This window comes from Podospora anserina, chromosome 6 (assembly GCF_000226545.1).
Source record: "Podospora anserina S mat+ genomic DNA chromosome 6, supercontig 2".
Classification (NCBI taxonomy): Eukaryota; Fungi; Ascomycota; class Sordariomycetes; order Sordariales; family Podosporaceae; genus Podospora; species Podospora anserina.
Genome location: NW_001914857.1, coordinates 2,207,702 through 2,225,861, shown reverse-complemented (window position 1 = coordinate 2,225,861; position 18,160 = coordinate 2,207,702). Strand labels below are relative to the sequence as shown.

General features: G+C 54.3%; 6 protein-coding genes across 6 annotated transcripts, besides 4 other annotated features; 2 read left to right on the top strand and 4 right to left on the bottom strand.

The window, feature by feature from the left end:
- Positions 1-358: 358 nt before the first annotated feature.
- Positions 359-378: a sequence feature (primer 108ks).
- A 32-nt stretch (positions 379-410) lies between these two features.
- Positions 411-464: an STS (microsatellite 108k).
- A 162-nt stretch (positions 465-626) lies between these two features.
- Positions 627-646: a sequence feature (primer 108ka).
- Positions 647-1,074: 428 nt separating this feature from the next.
- PODANS_6_330 (uncharacterized protein) lies at positions 1,075-2,145 on the bottom strand (the record flags this gene model as incomplete). Its single annotated transcript, XM_001910453.1, has 1 exon — positions 1,075-2,145. One exon carries the CDS (start codon positions 2,143-2,145, stop codon positions 1,075-1,077), a length of 1,071 nt encoding a protein of 356 aa, XP_001910488.1.
- A 780-nt stretch (positions 2,146-2,925) lies between these two features.
- Positions 2,926-3,055: a long terminal repeat (LTR crapaud).
- A 557-nt stretch (positions 3,056-3,612) lies between these two features.
- Positions 3,613-7,075, top strand: PODANS_6_340 (uncharacterized protein; the record flags this gene model as incomplete). The annotated part of the gene is made up of 6 exons (XM_001910452.1): positions 3,613-4,406; positions 4,456-4,522; positions 4,581-4,865; positions 5,420-5,492; positions 5,547-5,713; positions 5,750-7,075. 6 exons carry the CDS (start codon positions 3,613-3,615, stop codon positions 7,073-7,075), a joined length of 2,712 nt encoding a protein of 903 aa, XP_001910487.1.
- Positions 7,076-7,689: 614 nt separating this feature from the next.
- On the bottom strand, positions 7,690-8,205 carry PODANS_6_350 (uncharacterized protein; the record flags this gene model as incomplete). The annotated part of the gene is made up of 1 exon (XM_001910451.1): positions 7,690-8,205. One exon carries the CDS (start codon positions 8,203-8,205, stop codon positions 7,690-7,692), a length of 516 nt encoding a protein of 171 aa, XP_001910486.1.
- Positions 8,206-8,951: 746 nt separating this feature from the next.
- Positions 8,952-10,595, bottom strand: PODANS_6_360 (uncharacterized protein; the record flags this gene model as incomplete). The annotated part of the gene is made up of 2 exons (XM_001910450.1): positions 8,952-10,490; positions 10,554-10,595. The coding sequence occupies 2 exons, from the start codon at positions 10,593-10,595 to the stop codon at positions 8,952-8,954; spliced, it is 1,581 nt and encodes a 526-aa protein (XP_001910485.1).
- Positions 10,596-11,895: 1,300 nt separating this feature from the next.
- Positions 11,896-13,995, top strand: PODANS_6_370 (uncharacterized protein; the record flags this gene model as incomplete). The annotated part of the gene is made up of 1 exon (XM_001910449.1): positions 11,896-13,995. The coding sequence occupies one exon, from the start codon at positions 11,896-11,898 to the stop codon at positions 13,993-13,995; it is 2,100 nt and encodes a 699-aa protein (XP_001910484.1).
- Positions 13,996-14,711: 716 nt separating this feature from the next.
- PODANS_6_380 (uncharacterized protein) lies at positions 14,712-17,572 on the bottom strand (the record flags this gene model as incomplete). Its single annotated transcript, XM_001910448.1, has 5 exons — positions 14,712-15,430; positions 15,484-17,151; positions 17,218-17,284; positions 17,360-17,452; positions 17,525-17,572. 5 exons carry the CDS (start codon positions 17,570-17,572, stop codon positions 14,712-14,714), a joined length of 2,595 nt encoding a protein of 864 aa, XP_001910483.1.
- Between the last annotated feature and the right edge of the window lie 588 nt (positions 17,573-18,160).

Genomic DNA, 18,160 nt, shown 5'->3' with positions numbered 1-18,160 from the left:
CCTTCCCCTTCCCCTTTTCCCTTTCCCTTTCCCCCTTCCCCTTCCCCTTCCCCTTCCCCTTTCCGCTCCGCTCCGCTCCGCTCCGCTCCGCCACATACATGTGAAGAGAGGGTCCGAACAGGAACAGAAACGAGGATTTGGGAGGATATGATCAAGGACGGCAACTTAAGCAGCCGTGATCAGATTTTGCAGAGGAGACAGTCACACCCCCTTTGCACCTTTTCGCCAACTTCTCCTCGCCGCGCCACGCCCCTCGACATGATCAAGAGGGATATCAAACAACAACGTCGGCAACTCGGTCATGGTGAAAGGCCCTGTTGTCGTACCCCATGGACCCGTGGCAAAGGTTATGTTTTCACACCTGTGCTGTCTTGGAGTATATTTGAACGGTTGGTATGATGATCATGATGGGATGGATGATGGATGATGGATGATGGATGATGGATGATGGATGATGGATGATGATCATGATCATGATTGGATGTATGTATGAGTGTGATGACAGGTTTAGAAAGGGGGCCACTCTTTTCCTACTCCTCGTGTGGTTCGCATGAAGGGATCAAGGAAATGATTTTAATGAGGATCTTTTTTTTTTGTTGTTGTTGTTGTTCAATTTTGGAACAGCTGCACAAATTCAAAGCATGCTTTTCTGGTTGAACCTTGGTGTTTACTTTGCTGTGATGTCTTGCGTTCGATATGCTTTGATGTCACACTCGTGATATCTCTTGCGTATGTTTCTCCTGCCCGTGTTTCTCTTGCTTGCTACTAGTGCTTCCCGTACACCTGTGCTTCGCGTGTTGCTTATCCTCCTGTGGCTGCTGCTGCCGACGTGTGATCTGGCGTGATTAGCTCAACTCCCCGTGGGTCCTGAGATCGATCGAGTGCACCTCCAACAAGGTCTGCTCAAGTCAACTCCCTCAGTCAACTCCCCGGAGACGAGCAAATGCCTCGAGCTTGAGTATCAAGATTTATGGAAAGTGCATTCCTATGTGCTTAACCGTGTATATACATGGCAACTTTTGCTCCACCCCTTTTGACTTCTAACCCAAAAGTACTGGCTCCACCAGCCCCTCTTTAGCAGATCTGCTGTCGGGCGTTGCCACTGATGGAGAAGTTTGTGTTCTCGCCACATGGCGACTCACGAACAGAGTTGTTGTTCACCTGCAGGGTGATCCAGATGTCCTTGTTGTTGGGGAACTCTGAGCGGGCAGACAGGCGGACCTCTCCACCGCCGTTGACGGTGCCGCTGCGGATCGAGACGTTGTAGCAGTTCTCGATGAGAATGGCGTTGTTCCCGTTGTTGGACAAGTCGACGTTCTGGATAACCACACCACCAGAGCGAGAGACGCAGAAGATACCGCGACCACCACCGCGGGAGATGACCTTGTCGATGTACACGTTGGTGTTGTAGTTCCCATTGGCGTTCTTGCCGTTCTCGTTGGCCATACGGAAGGTGGCATACCCAGTGCCGGTGGCGACGTTGTTGCCATCGACGAGACCGACCCAAGCGTTTCTGGTGTTTTGCAGCAGCAGACCGGACTCGCCCACATCGCGCGCAATGACAGAGTTGATCTTCAGGCCGTCAATGTTCCAGGTCTCGACAGCATGGCTTCCAGCTCCGGTGACGGTGATGGTGTCCATCTCGACGTTGTAGTTCATGGCGGCGTCGCGGTCGAAACGGATGGCGAGACCACCGCTGAGGTTGAAGTTGAGCTTGCCGAGCTTGAGGTTGCGGGTGCCGGAGACACGGAGGCCAAAGTAAGGGTTGCCCGTCATGGTGAGGAAAGGAATCTGGACATCGTTTACGTTTTGGATCTCAATGGCGCCTCGGCCGGCGCGGTTGCCCACGTTGATGGCACCGCAACCCTCAAAGATCTTGCCCGAGGCGAGGGTGATGGTGCCGGCGCCGATGGATCCTGAGGCGAGAACGGCAACACGCTGCCCGCTGGAGATTCCATCGAGACCGGCCTGGATGGCAGCTCTGTAGTCGGAACCAGAGTAGAGTTGAGTGGAGCCTCTGGTTGTCCTGAAAGAATTGCCTGAGCCGGACACGGTGGCATGGGGGCTGCCTGCACCGCACTGGGCCTGGACACCCGAGGCAAGGGCGAGCACGGCGGTCAGGAAAAGGCTGCTGAGTTGCGTCATGGTTGATATGAGACTGCTTGCCGGGAAGGGAATCCTGGGGGAGTACTACCGACTAGAGATGTGGTAAGTAGCTGACTTCATATATTTCCCTACCTCAGCCCCCCAAGGCGCCTCCGCTACCTCGAGCGAAAGGTGTCACTAATATGTTCGCCAAAGCGGAGGCAATTATTCCGCGGCGACATCGTTGGCGGAAATCAAAGATCCCAGCACGGGTTTATTAACAATAACGGCCTGTAAATAAGTGTTTCACGTCTCCGCATGCAACCCAAGAACCCGGGACAACCCAATTCTCGGAAAAGCCCACTGGAGCCGTCTTGGCCTCGGCGAGAGATGGCCGTACCGGTTTCGATCAGCGCTCCGTGTTCTCGGCGTCGGTGAGCGGGAATGCTGGGTAGGTAGTTGGAAGCTATGCTCATGATGGATGGCCAAGGACTCCGTTTGCTGCGTGGCGCTCTGTGCGAACTCCATGGTAGCTGCAGTGCTCTCGTCAGACGAAAGGGAGTAGAGACAAACAGCTGATAGTAGTCTTGAGAATTCTTTGCCATGTAGTCGGGTGATTTGTCTCGGGTTGGAGAAGTTAAATAGACACAGAATGGAACGGCCCGGCAATTAGTGCGGGTCTGGGGCACTTGCCCCTGCAGCTGCTTGGAGCCGATAAGCGACAGGAGTAGTCTGGCCTACTACCTACGTAAAGCCTTGTGGGCTCTGCCTGTTTGGCCTGCTGTAAGTAAGGTAGTACTTGAAAAGAATTATGAGCTGTACAATTGTGGATGAAGAGCTAACGCACGGGGCGCGGGATGCCCCTGGTCAATCATTACTGACCAATTGGAAGTGAAGCGACGAGCTCATGGTGATCCCGGTGAGCGAGCGACAGGATCACGATGAGCATAGTGAGCTACAGGAAGGAAAGGTGATCCAGGTGATCCACGGGTCTATATATCCCTTTCAGAGGTTCTGGATCAGAGTTCGTTACATGAGCGTAAACGTAAGTAAAACCTGCTACTGAGTTGAAGGATTTAGCTTAGTAAAGAAAAGAGATATTTCTCTTTTAAGCTACTTTAGGCTAAGGCGCTAAGCACGCACAGGCCACTTAAGCCTAGGTACAAAACAGTGCCTAAAGCCTAACCAAAACTTCTTTTTTCCGTTTGAAGCCCTATCTCGGACAGAAGACGACTCCTGCATCCTTTAAACCTCATTTCAGGCGACCAATAAGCCCTCAACCCTCAGCTGACCCAATTCTTACCTACCTGGTACCTACTTACGCTTTCCAGCCTGATGCTGTTTTCAGGCTTTAATTGCTACAGTTGCGACGCAAACGCCCATTCAGGATCTGCGCGGTGGCCTACCGCAGCTTTATCAGCTCTCGAATCTCCGTCGACGTAGCTAGCAGCAAGGCGGAGTTCCTTCCACGGTGTGTAGGCGGGCATTGCCTTGGTAAGGCGGCCTGGAAAAGAGCCCTCGAATACTATGACAGCTCAAATGCCGCGGACATTTCAGGACCTTGCTGCGAATGGCTCAATAGAAAGCTGGATTTTCGGAGGTCGCGACAAGAGTGCGTCCACGGGTACGACCGCCCCCGCCAAGGAAAACCCCACCCTGCCGCCGCCCGCCAACTCGGGCTCGGAGCCTTCCCCAATCATCAGTGACATTTTGCCCCCCCGAACCGCAACCCATAGCCCGGCAGTCCAATTTGCCCCAACTGCACAGGGAGATGCCGGCCTCAAAGGTACAAAGTATACTACCGATGCTGAAAGGAGAAAAGCCATCTCTGAAGCTTTGAAACGACGACGCACTTCGGGAGCCAATGACCAAAGCCATGGCCAGCACAAAAAGTTGCAAACGGGCAACTTTCAACCCACAGTTATATCACCCGTCCCTCTGCCGACCTATGTCTCTGCTCAAGATCAGTCCCGTCCCACTGTCTCTGCACCAGCACCAGCATCATCGTCGTCTACTTCGGAGACTTCTGATGTCGAGATGATGGACCAGTTGGACCCTGTTTTCCCACCAGAAAACATCCCGGACGACAGTAACGATGGTGACTGGGAAGAGGGGTCGCAAGTAGGTGAGGTCTCTATCGTCACAAACCCCGTAAACAGCCAGGTTCAGGCCGAGGCCGCCGAAGTAGCAAAGGTCGAACCGCACGCCCTAGACCTCACTCCATCCGGACGACCCTACTTGCGTTGGAATAATGAGTCTATGTACGGTACCACTATACCAGATGGATATGAGTGGTCCTCGGCTCGTCCTGGCTTTCCCTGGTAGGTTTCGGAATTTCTACTTCTGAAGTCGTATGTACTAATGTTTTAGGATCTGCCCTGTTCGATCGTGTCGGAAGCTTTTTCCTGCCATAAAGCAGCTAGGTGGACATTTCGTCGTATGCCCTGCCTTCAATTGTATTTTTTCCACCCATGATTGCTCACACTCTGCCACAGCGTCAACATCGAGGTTCCCTATTGCACGACAATATGGACGGAACTCTCTCGGTACGAGGACATTATGCCAAACTCCGGGATGGTGAAGGTCAAGCTTCGGGTGCCAAACCGAAACCGGGCATTGTGGTCTCGGTAGGAGCTTTGGACCCGTCTGAACCTCCAATGGTCGCTCCCTCGCTACCGGAACAAGGACACGGACGATACGATGTCGACAACAGCCAGCCTCCATCGGGAGCTGGAAGCGAATATAGTGGTGCCCAGAGTCCTATGACCAGTCTTGCCAAAGTAAGCTCAGCAGCTCATTTTAATTCTCCTACCCCCTGGCGACCCCAAAGCCCTCTGGAAAGCCCTCCAGCCTTACCTTAGGCACTTCAAAGGTCGGGAGCCTCCTGGCAAGGGGCATGCCAGGACCTTGCTTTCTCTTCCTCAACTACCAGATTTCGACTGGAACCACATGCGGATCAGGACCAACCCCTTCTCTGATACCAACCCGCGAGACATCACTGCCCTAATCCTGCAAGTGACAGGAGAGCCTGCCCCCAAGTCGTGTGGCCGAGGCGCAAGTGGCAACGGCCTATTTCAGTCATGCGTCATGATTTCACCTCGAGCTCCTGATGATATTGTTAGCAAGCTGATCAGGCTGTGCGAACTGCTTTTACCATCCTAACCAGACGTATTGCACTCTGAAGGACCGGGGAAGGGAGAGGGCAGGCAGGATACTTCGCAGCGGGCAAGGGGCCCAACAGGACTACCAGGATTCAGGATGGGACGATGCAGACATCAACACGTCGAATGTGTCGGGGCAAGCTGTCGGTTCGCTAACCGCAAACACCACCCAGACTTCTCCGACCGTTTCATCTTCTGACGGCTTCGAGTTTGCTTCACCGGGAAGAAGGTACACGGAATGGGATGGTACGTGTGCATTTGATGAATGTGTTGGAGACAAAACAAACTCACGAGTCGCAGATGACAACGGAGACCCTAGATCGCTATGCGGAGTCATGATTCCTGCTGGATATACTGAGCGTTCGGGACCGAGACCGTTCCCGTGTCCTATCAGAAGCTGCGAGACAAAGTGTATAAAGGTGAAGGATCTGGGTTTTCATTTCTCGGTACGTCTCCTGGCTGGTGAAGTCATTGTCTGCGAACCTTTCTGATGTCTTTCCTAGCGCTCCCATTATGCGAGTTATCTCAAAGACAACGGAGATGGGAGCTTTGATCTCGTTGGTGTATATGCCCCCAAGCGAGGCAACATTGGCCCAAGCGGCAAGATCCTTCACCCGCGCCCCTCGATTGTTGTCGCCAAAACGCGGCCCGATGGGTCGGTTGAGTGGGCGGCGAACTGGTGGGTCTTGCGGCATCATATGTTGTCTGCTACTGCTGCTGCCGATGTGCCCGTGGGCGATGAAGCACTGGCTAATCGGAGTTGGCCGCCAAAAAGCACCTGGGATCATTTGGAGGCGGAAGAGAAAACTAGTCAGGGGGCGGTGGCAGAAGAGAACGCCAGTCGGATGGCGGCGGAGCAGCAGAGGGCAGCGGAACGGCAGAGGGCAGCGGAACAGCAGAGCCCGGCGGAACCAATGGCCAATGTGATGGCAGGAAGGCCACTTAGAAGAATACCGGGAACCAACCGGGTTCATATGAATGTTTGGCTCCCGGGGGTTAAGACGCCCGGGGCTATGAGGAAGGAACAACAACAACAATATCGTATGCACACACTGAGATGGTCGGATGTGCATCAAAGGCCCGTGCCACCGCGTCCAAAGTCTCCACAAGCTGCGCAGGCTACAGCCCAGGCTCAGCAGGTTGTTCCACAGGCCCCTCAGGTCTCGCAAGCTGAACGGCCGGCGGATATTGCGCGCGACGCTGCCGTGGAGGGGGTTGAGGAAGAACATGAGGGTGTTTCCACTCGGTACAAGCTGAGGGCGCGGACTTCTGAGTCGGGACTTTTCCACCCACAGGCGCCGCCCCCAGCTCCACCAGAAACTGATGAGTCTATCCCAGAAGAACCAGCCCCACCACCACCCATCGTAAAACACCAGCGGCGGCAACCCAAAAGCCGCATTTTGGAAGGTATACCATCATCCAACGGTGTCCAAACCACGGGCTTCGTCATCGCGGAGCAAGTTTTGGAAATGGAAGACTGGGAGGTTGCGCCGGGGCGGATCAGGGAGATGGACCCCAAATCCGAGAGCATTGCCTTTTCCAAGTCTTTTCTTTCGAGCACGCATGCTGTGGAGGTGTGCGAGGATGTGGCTTTCCGGGTGGATGTTATCAGGAGCGGTCAGACTTTCAAGATCGAGGGGGAGGAGAACCAGATCAGGCTGGTGTCGCTTGCTTCGGGGAAGTTGAGGGTCAAGATTGGGGAGGAGCCTGAGTTTGTGATGGGGCCGCATGGGATGTTCAAGGTCAAGGCGGGGGCGAGGTGTACGGTGAGGAACAGGATGTATGTGGAGGCTATTATTCATACGACGGTTTTGAATGGGTTTTCTTGAAGGGTTTTGGGGCTAGTGGTTGAGGGGAACATATTTTTGCATGTGAGTATTTGGTTCCAGTAGATAATCATGGAGCGTTGGATAAATGGCTGTGGTTTTGTCGTGGTGCATGTTGAAGCGTTTGCCTGGTGGAGTTTGTATGCATTGCATGACTGAATTAAATAGCTATAGACATGATGATGAGCATTGGTTTGGTTTCTGGCAGGAAACAATATAAGGAAACAAAGACTCCACACGTTGTGTTTCTATTGCAGTATTCAAAGACCACTTGCCAAATGCCGCAGGGAATGCTCCGGAAGATTGTAATTTCGCGGTGGCGTTTATACGGATGGTTTTGTTTTGGGCAAGAAGGTGCGGAATGATACGGGCTGGGCAGTTTGTGCAAGTTCAGCGTGAGGACGTGGTCAACTACCTGCTGGTGCCATTCTCGAGTCCACGGTTGCCAAATTCAACACTCCATTACACACCTGAAGACGCAATAACAAAAATCAAAACAGCTACTCAAATTGGTATCATATTTCCTCCCTCCCTTCCTATCCCCCAAGTCCCTCCCCTCCCCCCCCCCCAAGCTCTACCATTGTCCCATTCATTGCCCAATTCCAAATCCTTCACTCTCAAATACCCCTCTTCCCCTCCCCCTTCCTCGCCCTCCGATCCCCCAAATCACCAGGGTACCTCACCACAACATAAAAAGCATGAATCATGCCCGGCAACCACGCCAAGATCGTGAGCAGGATGTTGATAAAAAAATGCGGGTCACATCCCCTCGTCAAGAAGACCGCCACCGGGGGGAGGAAGATGGCCATGATGAGGAGGATGACGTCACTTCCTGTGAAACTTGATGAACTCGTCCTGGTGGTAGCTGGGGGTACGGCGGTGGATGCCATCGAGTCGCGGTTTGTGTGGTCCATACCCACGGGGTGGGTTGTTGGTGTTGCTCCTGCGCCTACGCCTGCGGAAGACGAGGCAGGAGGGGCGGCGTAGTAGTCGTTGGTGTGGGGTTTGGTGTTGTCGGTGTACGCAGGTTGTTGCATAGGGTTGGCAGAGGAGGAGGTGCCGCCAGTGATGCCCGTGTCCATTCCCATTCCCCCGCTGTTGTAGTTGTAGTTGTAGGCCGGTGATTTCTCCATCTTGCAGCTGGTCGTGGTCTCTCTTGTTGCGTAGTAGGTAGGTATGTTGTAGGTATGTAATCAAACTGTGTTGTTGCTTGTGGTAGGTATCAAACTTGCTCGACTCGTGATAGTTCTGTAGGTGACAAGGTGATGCTTGATTCAAAAAGTCTGTCGCTAAGAACAAATCAAACCCGCACCAAAAAAAGACCCTTATATTCCCCCCCACGGTCCCACCATCCCTCAATGACGTTTCAATCCGGCCTGATCGATCGACACAAACGGTAGCCTTTGCGTGTAAGTCAGGCAAACCTACGTCATAGTTCGTTCTGCCCAGAACACACCCGACCAGCACCCGCTGACCCTCGCTCCAACCACTCGCCACCCACCAACCACCGCCACACCAAAACCTTTAGCCTACTTCCCGTGTTAACCGTGCCACAAAATATGCTCAACAAATGCCCAGCCAAATTCCCATTGTTTAGCACGCGCGGCATTATAACCACATCCCCCTCATCAAAGCCACACATACGTATGCCTAGAATAGTAAACAAGATGCCAAGTACATTCATTCTCTTTATGACCCATCCCTCTCAATCGCTCATAGTAACAAAACGCCAACCTCTACTCTACAGTCATGCATGGTGATATGTACACTAAAAAAAAAAACACGAGGCCCGTGTATCATGACACAACACAACCCGAACCACCGCTTCCAGCCAATGTAGCCCAAAAACAACGCTCATTATTGTCATCATAAACGTACATCAAGCCTTCTTCTCCTCGCTCTCCTCCTTCTCCTCAGCCTCCTTGGCCTTTCCCTCGCGGTACTTGGCCATCTTCTCCATCAGATACCGCCACGTCCTCGTCCAGCCGCTGGTGAGGGGTCCCTTCAAGGATTGTGTCGTGGCCGGCCAGCTGATAGTCTGCTTAATCACCTCCCGAATATAGCTGCGCAGCTCGGTGGGGTCGTCCTGCACAATACGCCTCTCAAACCCGCCGCCCTCGCGACGCTTGAACGAGATCGAGTCCTCATTCTTACTTTCCTCCATCATCTTGTTGAACTCTAGCTGCGGGATGGCGAATTTCCTCTGGTACTGAAAGTAGAGACGTGACCGGAATGACTTTGGCAGCCGGCGCACCATGTTGCCGCGTTTGACAGGGTCCATATCCTGAACGAGGTTGAGGTTGCTAGCCTCCCACACCCAGTCCTTGGCGCTGGTTCCCGGGTCGTTGAACTCGACATTGGGGAGCGTCTCGATAAGTGGGAGATACAGCCGTCTAAAGTTGGTCATGTTGTTGCCGACAATGTTCTTGACCTTGCTTGGGTTCTCCGTTGGCAGGGCCATTCGTGGGTCGCCGAGGTAGCTGATGCCGGCAATGGTGGCATAGAGCTCTTCTTCGGTGAACTTTGGCGGCAAAAGCAGCAGGGCCGTCCTCAAAGCAGAAAGCAGGTTGATCTGGTTGGCGAGACGAATCTTGGGGTCATCGCGCAGAATCTTCACCGGCTTGTGCAACCGACCGGCCAGATACAGTGTGTCCCAGTTGGTCAGGTCTTCCTCCAGTGTCTTTAGCAGCACCACTCCGTACTTGATCAAAATCCCGTTGACAACAACATATGGGTTAAAGTAGACACCAGCACCCATTCTGTCCTGCACATAAGATACGGCCCCCGACCCGAGCGTGGCAAGGCCCGAGTAATGATCGCGGTGTTGTTTCATATTGAGAGAGTGCCAGTGTTGCGTGTGGGAAACGCCAAAGATAAAGTCAATCATTTTCGGTGTGCCATCTTGATGTCTTGCTACCGCTGGTGGGCATTTTGGATGTATAGCCTTTACTTCTTCGGGGGTTGCCGTTTTGCCGTTGGATTTCGACTGTGGAAATACTCCGGATCCATAAGCAAATGCATAACGGATTGGCGCCCGGAACGCCCAAGGGATAGCCTTCAAGACTTCCTTGAACTCGGCGTCGAACGGTATGTGTTGGTTGACGCCAAAGTTGGCGTGGGGTAGGTCGGAAAAGGATTCGATCTTAAAGTTTGGGTTCGTCTCCCAGTCCTTGAGGTCGCTGACAACCGAAGACTCCGAGTCGGATCTGCTCGAGGCCTCGTCTGCGATGGCCTGGGCAGACTTGGTGTCGGACCTTGATGTGTCGGTGGCCTGGTCGGCGGCAGCATCGTGTTGGGCGCCCTCCCTTGTCTCCTTGTCCAGCTCATTCTTATCCTCAACGTTCGTTCCGTATCGTCGCGCAGTTCCAAAGGGAAGTGGTCTGGTCGTGGTGGGCCAGGGGCGCAGTGGGAGGCGACCCTAGATAGAAAGCTTTTGGTGAGCTATGACGTTGGCCAACCACTGGAGGGGACGGGGACTCACCCTCAGCAGAAACGGGAGGCGGTTGGAGGTGGGAGCAGCCATTGGGATTTGGATTTCAGAGTAAAAAAAAATTTAAAAAAAAGATTGAATATTCCTGGAATGTTGTTTTTCTTAAAAAAAAGAGCAGCGGATGCCGCGGGAAGTATCACCTGGTGTCCGTATCCAAAGCCATGGATGTTGTGGAATCCAGGGAAAGTTGAAGCTGGGAGCTCCAGGACGATAAAGACCCTGGGCGGGCCATAGCTCGGGCACGGGCCTCCCGGTTCCGCGTCATTGGCAGGGGCACATGCGCTTTCTTTGTTCTCCCCACAGATCGAAGCCTTGGCGGGCATTCCATCGACATGCCAAGCTTTACTTTACTGAGCTGATATCACGAAAGCATCTCTGGTGTTGCTTGTCTTGGTAGAGGAGGAGGAGGGAATTTCACCTGGACAGGGCTCTCAGCATTCAGTATACATACCGACATCTGGCCGTAACAGGCGGAGCGGTGACTGCTGAATGCCGAAGCTGGACGTACACAACCACGGCGGCCAGACTGACAAGAGCTCTCGTCTTCAGGACATTCATTGAATGAGAGAGAGAGAGAGAGAGAGAGAGAGAGCCTCCATTCTATCGCACTCCTATGTCAGGACATCGGTAGTCTACGGCTTGAAATACTGGGAGACATGCTACAGCAGCGGACAGCGGAGCAAAGCAAACAGCAAAGTACTTTAGACACAGCATTTACCGCTCCTGCCCCGAGAGTGCTGGGCTCTCCCATAAAGGCCTCGGCCAACAAACCCGACCAATCCATCAAAATTTTAACCTTTCTTCCAAATCCTACTCTGTAGGTACCCTCAACATCTCAACCGCGACAGCTTCTTCTCCAGAAGCCACCATCACATCCGAAATCCCAGCCGAGCCCTCTTTGTTGACAAGCCCCGCTTTATTTTGCCAGCAGCCAATCACCCCCCCCCACAGCAACCCTTTCCAAACAATCGCTCTCCAAAATGCCCGAACCCCCAGAACTAAACACACCCAAACCGCGACCGGTGAACAACAGCAAAACATCCCAACTAATGCGGTCCTTCACCCCCAAAGGCGAGCCGCCCGGGTCGGCCCGGCGTCCCTCCGTCTCCAGCAACGGCGCCCCCAGCTTCCGCGCCACCGTTGCCGGCGGCGCCTCAAGACCGACGCTCTCTTCCCAATCCAGAGTAAGTTTTCGCGACGCCCGACGCGCGCCGGAAGCAATCAGGCTGACAAAAAGAAAACAAAAAAGATCGCCGCCTTTCGCAACAGCACAACCTCCCACAACCTCCTCACGGGCGAACCAACAAACGCCCCCAACCCCCGAGCCAGCACCATGTCACGGCTCAGCGGACCGTCCCCCGCAACGAGCAGAGAAAGTCGCGAAAGCAGCAAAGAGAACCACGAACCTTGCGAGAGCGACGAACAGCGAAAACTAATCGAGGACCTCAAAGCCGAGGTCGGCACGCTAAAATACCAAATCAGCAACTACGAGCAAGAAAAGGAGCTGGCGCGTCTGCAGATGGAGAATGAAATTCGAGACACCAAGCGACGGGCGGAAGACGACTTCAAGGCGAAGCAAGCCGCCGAGGCGGAAAAGGGACGCGCCCAGCGGCAGGTTGAGGTGTTGCAGGCGGAACTTGACGAGCTGAGAGCGGAGCAGGAGAGGCAGAAACGGGAGCTGGAGGCCAAGGCTAGGAGCGCGGTGGATGAGGCGAGGGTGCTGAGGGAGGAGCTTGAGGATTTGAGTGCGGAGAAGGATGAGGCGGCGAGGGTGGCGGAGCGGGAGGTTAATGACCTCCGGGCTAAGCTTGCGGCGTGTCAGCGGGGGAAGAGTGAGTTGGAGGAGGGGAATAAGGGGAGGGAGGAGATGCTGGAGAGGGTGCAGGCTGCGGTGGGGGAGAAGGATGAGATTATTGGGGAGCTGGAGGCGCAGGTGTTGATGCTCAAGGCGCAGACGGGGGACGCGGAGACTATTGCTGTCATCAGGAGGGAGCTGTCGGATCAGGTGACGCATATTAGGGCGCTGGAGGCGAAGAATAGGGAGCAGATTACCGAGCTCAGGCACTTGCGCCAGGTGCACAAGGCTGTGGAGGTGGTCGAGGAGGAGAAGAGGTCTTTGCAGCGGAAGGTGGAGGCTGCGGTTGGTGTTGAGCGGGAGCTGGCGGAGGAGAGGACGCAGAGGCAGAGGTTGGAGGATGAGAGGATGGCTTGGGCGGCGTATTTGGAGGGTGAGGGGCAGGCTGAGTTTGACTCGCCTGAGGAGGTGGCCAGGGCTCTTGTTGCTGAGCGGCTCAACTCGGCGAGCTTGCTGGAGAAGATAGGGTCTCTCCAGCCTGAGGTTGCTGATCGGGATAATATCATTAGGTCTCTTGAGGAGGAGAAGGCCGGGCTGCTGGAGCAGATTGAGAAACTCAAGGCTCCTGGGGGGTCCAGTGGGGGGAACGATAAGGCTCGTGCCCGTCTGGACAGGCAGCGCGCCCTTGCCGTCAAGGAGGTTGAGTACCTTAGGGCGCAACTCAGGACGTTTGACATGGAGGATATCACCATGCAGCCTGAGACAGTGGACGAGCAAAAGGCGCAGAGGATACAGGAGCTGGAGGATCTGGTTGATCGGTACAAGACCGAGGTTGCGACGCTTCACGCCGATTTGACGTCTCTCGAATCTGCCGCTGTGTCCCCGGTTCAGCCTGTCATTGGGAGCAAGCGTCCCCGATCGGACTCTGACGACACGGAATCCGAACATTTGGGGCAGCTGGCCAGGAAAAACAGGAAACTCCAGGCTGAGCTTGCCGACGTTCAGCAAACGCTACATCTTTTACGAAAAGAACACGCCGTCACGGTTGAACAGCTAGCCAAGGCAAAAGAACGGGCCTCGACCCGAGTTTTGTCTCTTAGGTCTAACCCAACATCCGACTACGAAGCCATCAAGACCGCCACCTTGGCCGCGTTGAAAGCCGAAAACGCCGAGCTGGTAGCTCACATTCAACGTCAGCCAACACTGTTTTCCACCATACCCACATCGCAACTCGCCGCTGCCCAAAGGGAGGTAGCAGAGGCAAAAGCAGAAACCGCCTCGGCGCACAAGAGTTCACGCCGACTGAAGGAGGTGTGGGCGGCAAAGTCGGCAGAGTTCAAAGAGGCTGTTTTTAGCACGCTGGGGTGGACGGTGAGTTTTATCCCTGGGGGGAAGATGAGGGTCGAGAGCGTTTACTACCCCTCAAAAACGGACGACCACGAGAACAGCATTGTTTTTGATGGGGAGAAGGGGACGATGAAGGTTGGTGGTGGGCCGAGGAGCGAGTTTGCGGTGAGGATTGGGGATCTGATCAAATTCTGGGTGAGGGAGAGGGGGTGCGTGCCGGGGTTTTTGGCGGCTTTGACGTTGGAGTTTTGGGAGGAGAGGCACGGGGGGCAGGAGGATCACTCTTCTTAGGGAGGGGAGGATGGGTTGAAGGGGCAGGAGGGGGGTGATGAGTGGGAGAGGAGGTGGTATGGAAGGGAGGTGGCGTAGGATGGGCTTGTTTGTTTGTTTGTTTGTTTCTGTGGGCGAAAAACGGAGTTTTCACATGGATCAAGGGTCAAGGTTTTAATGAGATATGAGCATTGCATCGCAAAGAAGGACGTAGATGAAGAGATAATCGAGTATTACACATTAAACAGAGGCACCACAAAAACAGGTGGTTCGGGTATTGTGATGATGTGACAGCACTTGCTGGTCAACTTGGGCTTCACTGTCCTACACTTGATGGCTTGTGATATGTAGCTGCATAAAACTTTCGTGTTGGAAAGAAAATATGTTCATTTCTTCAAAAGTGTACTTGTCCACCAGGTATACATAATGCTCCCATCCTCCCAGCTTCCTCACCACTTACATACATTTTCACCTTTACTCACCACATCACTCACACAACCAGGCCCAAAAAAAGGCGATAATAATCCAAGAATAAGAATAGTTAAAAGTGATACAAGTAAGAAAGTTAACAAAAAAAAAACAAAGAAAACCTCTAGGAAAATTATATAAACGAGAGCAAGGCTTTTCTTTGCCTTCTTCTACATCATTCCATCCATCCATGCTGGCTTAATAGGTTCCTCATGAAACTCCTTCATTCCACACATCGTTGCAAAAACGCACATCTTTTTGAACCCGACTCACTTCGACTCACTTCGACTCATATACTTCCCCGCCACCATCTTCCTCACCACTGGCAAGTCAACCCACCTCCTCGTGTCCTTCGGACTCGCCAAGCTCCCCGCATCAGCAAACGGGTCTTCCTCGTCCAGTTCCCTCTCCTTGCCCTTGCTCTCCCCTAATCTGGCTACCGAAATCCCACTGCCTGTTCCTGGCCCTTCCGATTCATTAGATGTGTACTCCCACCTCACTTCCACATGACCCGGTTGTGGCTCGGCGTTTTGTTCTCCAATTACCCGGCAGATGATCTTGCCCCAGTCTTGGGTCAGGGTGACGTCCCCGAGGCGCCAGTATACAAGGTGCTTGTCCTTCAGGTGCGTGCCCGAGGGCTTGGTCTGCACGCCGCTTGCCTTGGCACCTTCGTATGTTGCTACGAAGGAGAGGTTCGAGAGTGTTACTGGGCGGGGCAGGTTCGAGGCCGGGTTGAGGCGGTATTGCAGCAGCAGACCAAGCTTGTCACCTTGAGGCTTCCATACGGGGTGTATGACAATCGGACACTGGCTGGCTAAAGCCGTATCCGAATCGGAGTGGACGCGGTAGGTGAAGGCGGTGGTTGTGCTGCCGAGGTGCGAAACATCGACCGTAAACTCATCGGGCGAAATCGTGTTGCCGACAAAGGTGCGGTTAGGACCGATGGATTCGAGCAGCGAGAACTTGTTAAGCTTGATGGTTTCGTGGTCTGTTCCGAGTTGGTTAACTATGCCCGTTCGTGAGAGACCGAGGAGAACATACCTGGCTGGGCAGCGTCGGGGTCAGGGTTGTAGGACAACGCAATCTCGCCCGTCACCTTGACAGACTTGACCTCGCCCTCTTCAAAGATGGCAGACACCGATTCAATCACTGACGAGTTCAGGCCGGTCGGATGCTCGGATCCGTGCATGTCCGGGTGCCGCAGCCTAGCAAAACCGCTGTAGGATGATACGCCGCCAAGCGATGTGCCTGAGCGGATCGACTGGGTGTCGGAAGCACGAGAGGTATGGCTCCCTTCTGTCGAGAACGGCGGCGTGGGCCTTGCCAGTGTCGTGGGAGGTAGTGATGGTGATGGCGGGAATGCGCTCCCGGGTACTTCGTGTGTTGGGGCTGGCATGTAAACCGTATTTCTTACATCTCTCCTGCCACGGACAGTACCCGTCTTTCTAGCAGGCGCCCCCATGGTCGTCAGAACACTGGCCACATTGGACAAGGCTGCTTGCTTCGCATCCTGGTCCTCCTCGGCGATGGGCTCGTTTTGGATGTTGAGCTTAAACATGTGATCCCCCTCCTCGGCCGCCGCCTCCCTCTGGGCCCGAGAGATGGGATCGTTCATGGCACCTGGAATCGTGAACCCTTCAGCATCCTTTGATGGTTCCTCCTTTTGCTGCGCTGGCGGAGGCCCTGGAGGTGGCTGAACGTCAAAGATGTCCTCGGCGGTTCCATTCAGAAGGCTGGATGACTGCACATCCTTGTTGCCATCCCCACCAGTGACCCCGTTCGTGCCGTTAGGACCCTCATGTGAAGCCCTGGCATTCTCCTTCTCCGCTGTCGAGTCACGATGATCCGCGGCACCCGGGCTCTTGGGAGTCTCGACAACGGACGATAATCTATTCTGAGAGTCATTGTTCAAGTTGTGAGACGAAGATCTCGGTGACAGGGCGTGGCCATGGCTGCTTCCGAGGTTCCGAGAAAATGGGCCGAGTCCCTTCTGAGGAGATATTTGCCCAAACCCGGCATGGACACTCTGTCGTCGGCGTCCCAACATGGTGCCGATCCGACTCCGGAGTTTCGATTCCGGGTGTCCCTGGTGTTGGAAGGAGTGTTCGCTAGTAACATCATCGTCGTGGCCGCCGTGAACGCTAGGGGGGGCTGCTGCGGTTGGCGTGGTGACGTTGGAGGCCCTCGTGTTGGTCGACCTCCTTTCAATCTTTGGCTTCCCAGCCGTGACCTTGCTCGCAAAGTTCTCGATCTCCTTGGCAGTGTTGACCTCCAGCATCATGTTCAGCACCTCTTCGGCAGCGGCCTGGGTTCGCGTTGCCTGGTCCACCTCGTGTGTCTCGAATTGGGTCAGCACGTCGCGCAAGTGGTTGATGCGCTGCTCGTCCAAAGCTTGAAGCGTTTCGAAGATGAAGGGCGCCTGCGACTCCCATTGCTGGTTGGCAGCTTCCAACCTGGATGCCGCTTGATCCACCTTTTGGGCATTAGCCTTGCCGCCCTTCTTGGACAGCTTCTCCGACTTTTCGGCGGCATCGTCCAACTCTCTGGCCATAGTCTGGAGGTTCGCGCCGATGTTCTGGATATTCTGCATCTCCTTCTTGTTCTGAAAGGTTCGTAAGGAGTGTTCGACATCTTTCTCGATGCGCTGAGCGAGCAAGTGATGGGATGCAGCAATGGCGTCGGTAGACTGAAGGATCTTATCCCATGGTGCTTGGAAGACGCTTTGCGCAACCTGATGTTAGTCAACGCGGACTTTCAAGGAGTACGGGAGAGTCACCAACCCAAGCTCGGATGACGCGTTGGGCACCTTGAAGACAAGCAGCTTTCGCAGGCCGGCGACGTACTGTTCCTCAACCCTTTTGCGTTCCTGTTCCACTCTTTAGTTCCTGTCCGGTTCCCGGGCGTCGAAAATGCGTACCTGGAGCCAGTCGGCGATCTCGTTGTTGACTTTCGTGATGCGCTTGACTCGGTCGGACAATGTTTGCACGGCTTGGGTTGGTTGGAGGTTGGCCTGCGACAGGGAGGACACGCAGTCGGTCAGCATCGCAAGGGGAATTCAGAGGAGGCAAACAAATGAGCTCACCAGCATAGCTGGGTACTCGGCCCGCGAGAGGTCGTCGGTGGCAGCCATGGCCGGCAATGTGCTGGTACGAGTTGGTCGTGAGGCGCAAATTGGCCAAAAGTCAAAAGGGCCGAGCCAAGCGAAGAGAGGAGGGGACGGAGCGGCGCTGGGTTTGGTTAAATCAACTCATGCCAGTAAATGCAACGGTGGTACTTGGCCGCCGAGCGGCGACAGAGAGAGAAAGAAAGAGTGATAGATAGCGAGAGTGAGAAGAAGATGGCAAAAGAATACAAAAAGACAAAGGGACGATGATAAATTGCTTGGGGCAGCTTAAACGGCGTGCAGGCAGCGTCTGAAATTGCAAGTTCGCGGCTTTCGGGCCTGGACCTGGACAGTGTGGACAGCGGACAGTTGATGTCACGGGGATGAAAGCTCGCATTTTCTGTGGGGAAGCTGCACAGCCCGTCATTTGAATTGACAAATTGCCCTCCAGCCAATCACTGAGCTCCCTGCCGGCGATGCCAAGCACCGCCAGCCAGCCGCATCCTTCCACAGGGCATCAGACTCGATCCACAGCAGATGCAGAAGACCCTGGAACTGTTTCTGGAAGAGCTTCTGGAAACATCATCATCATAGTGACCTGCCTTGAGCCAATGC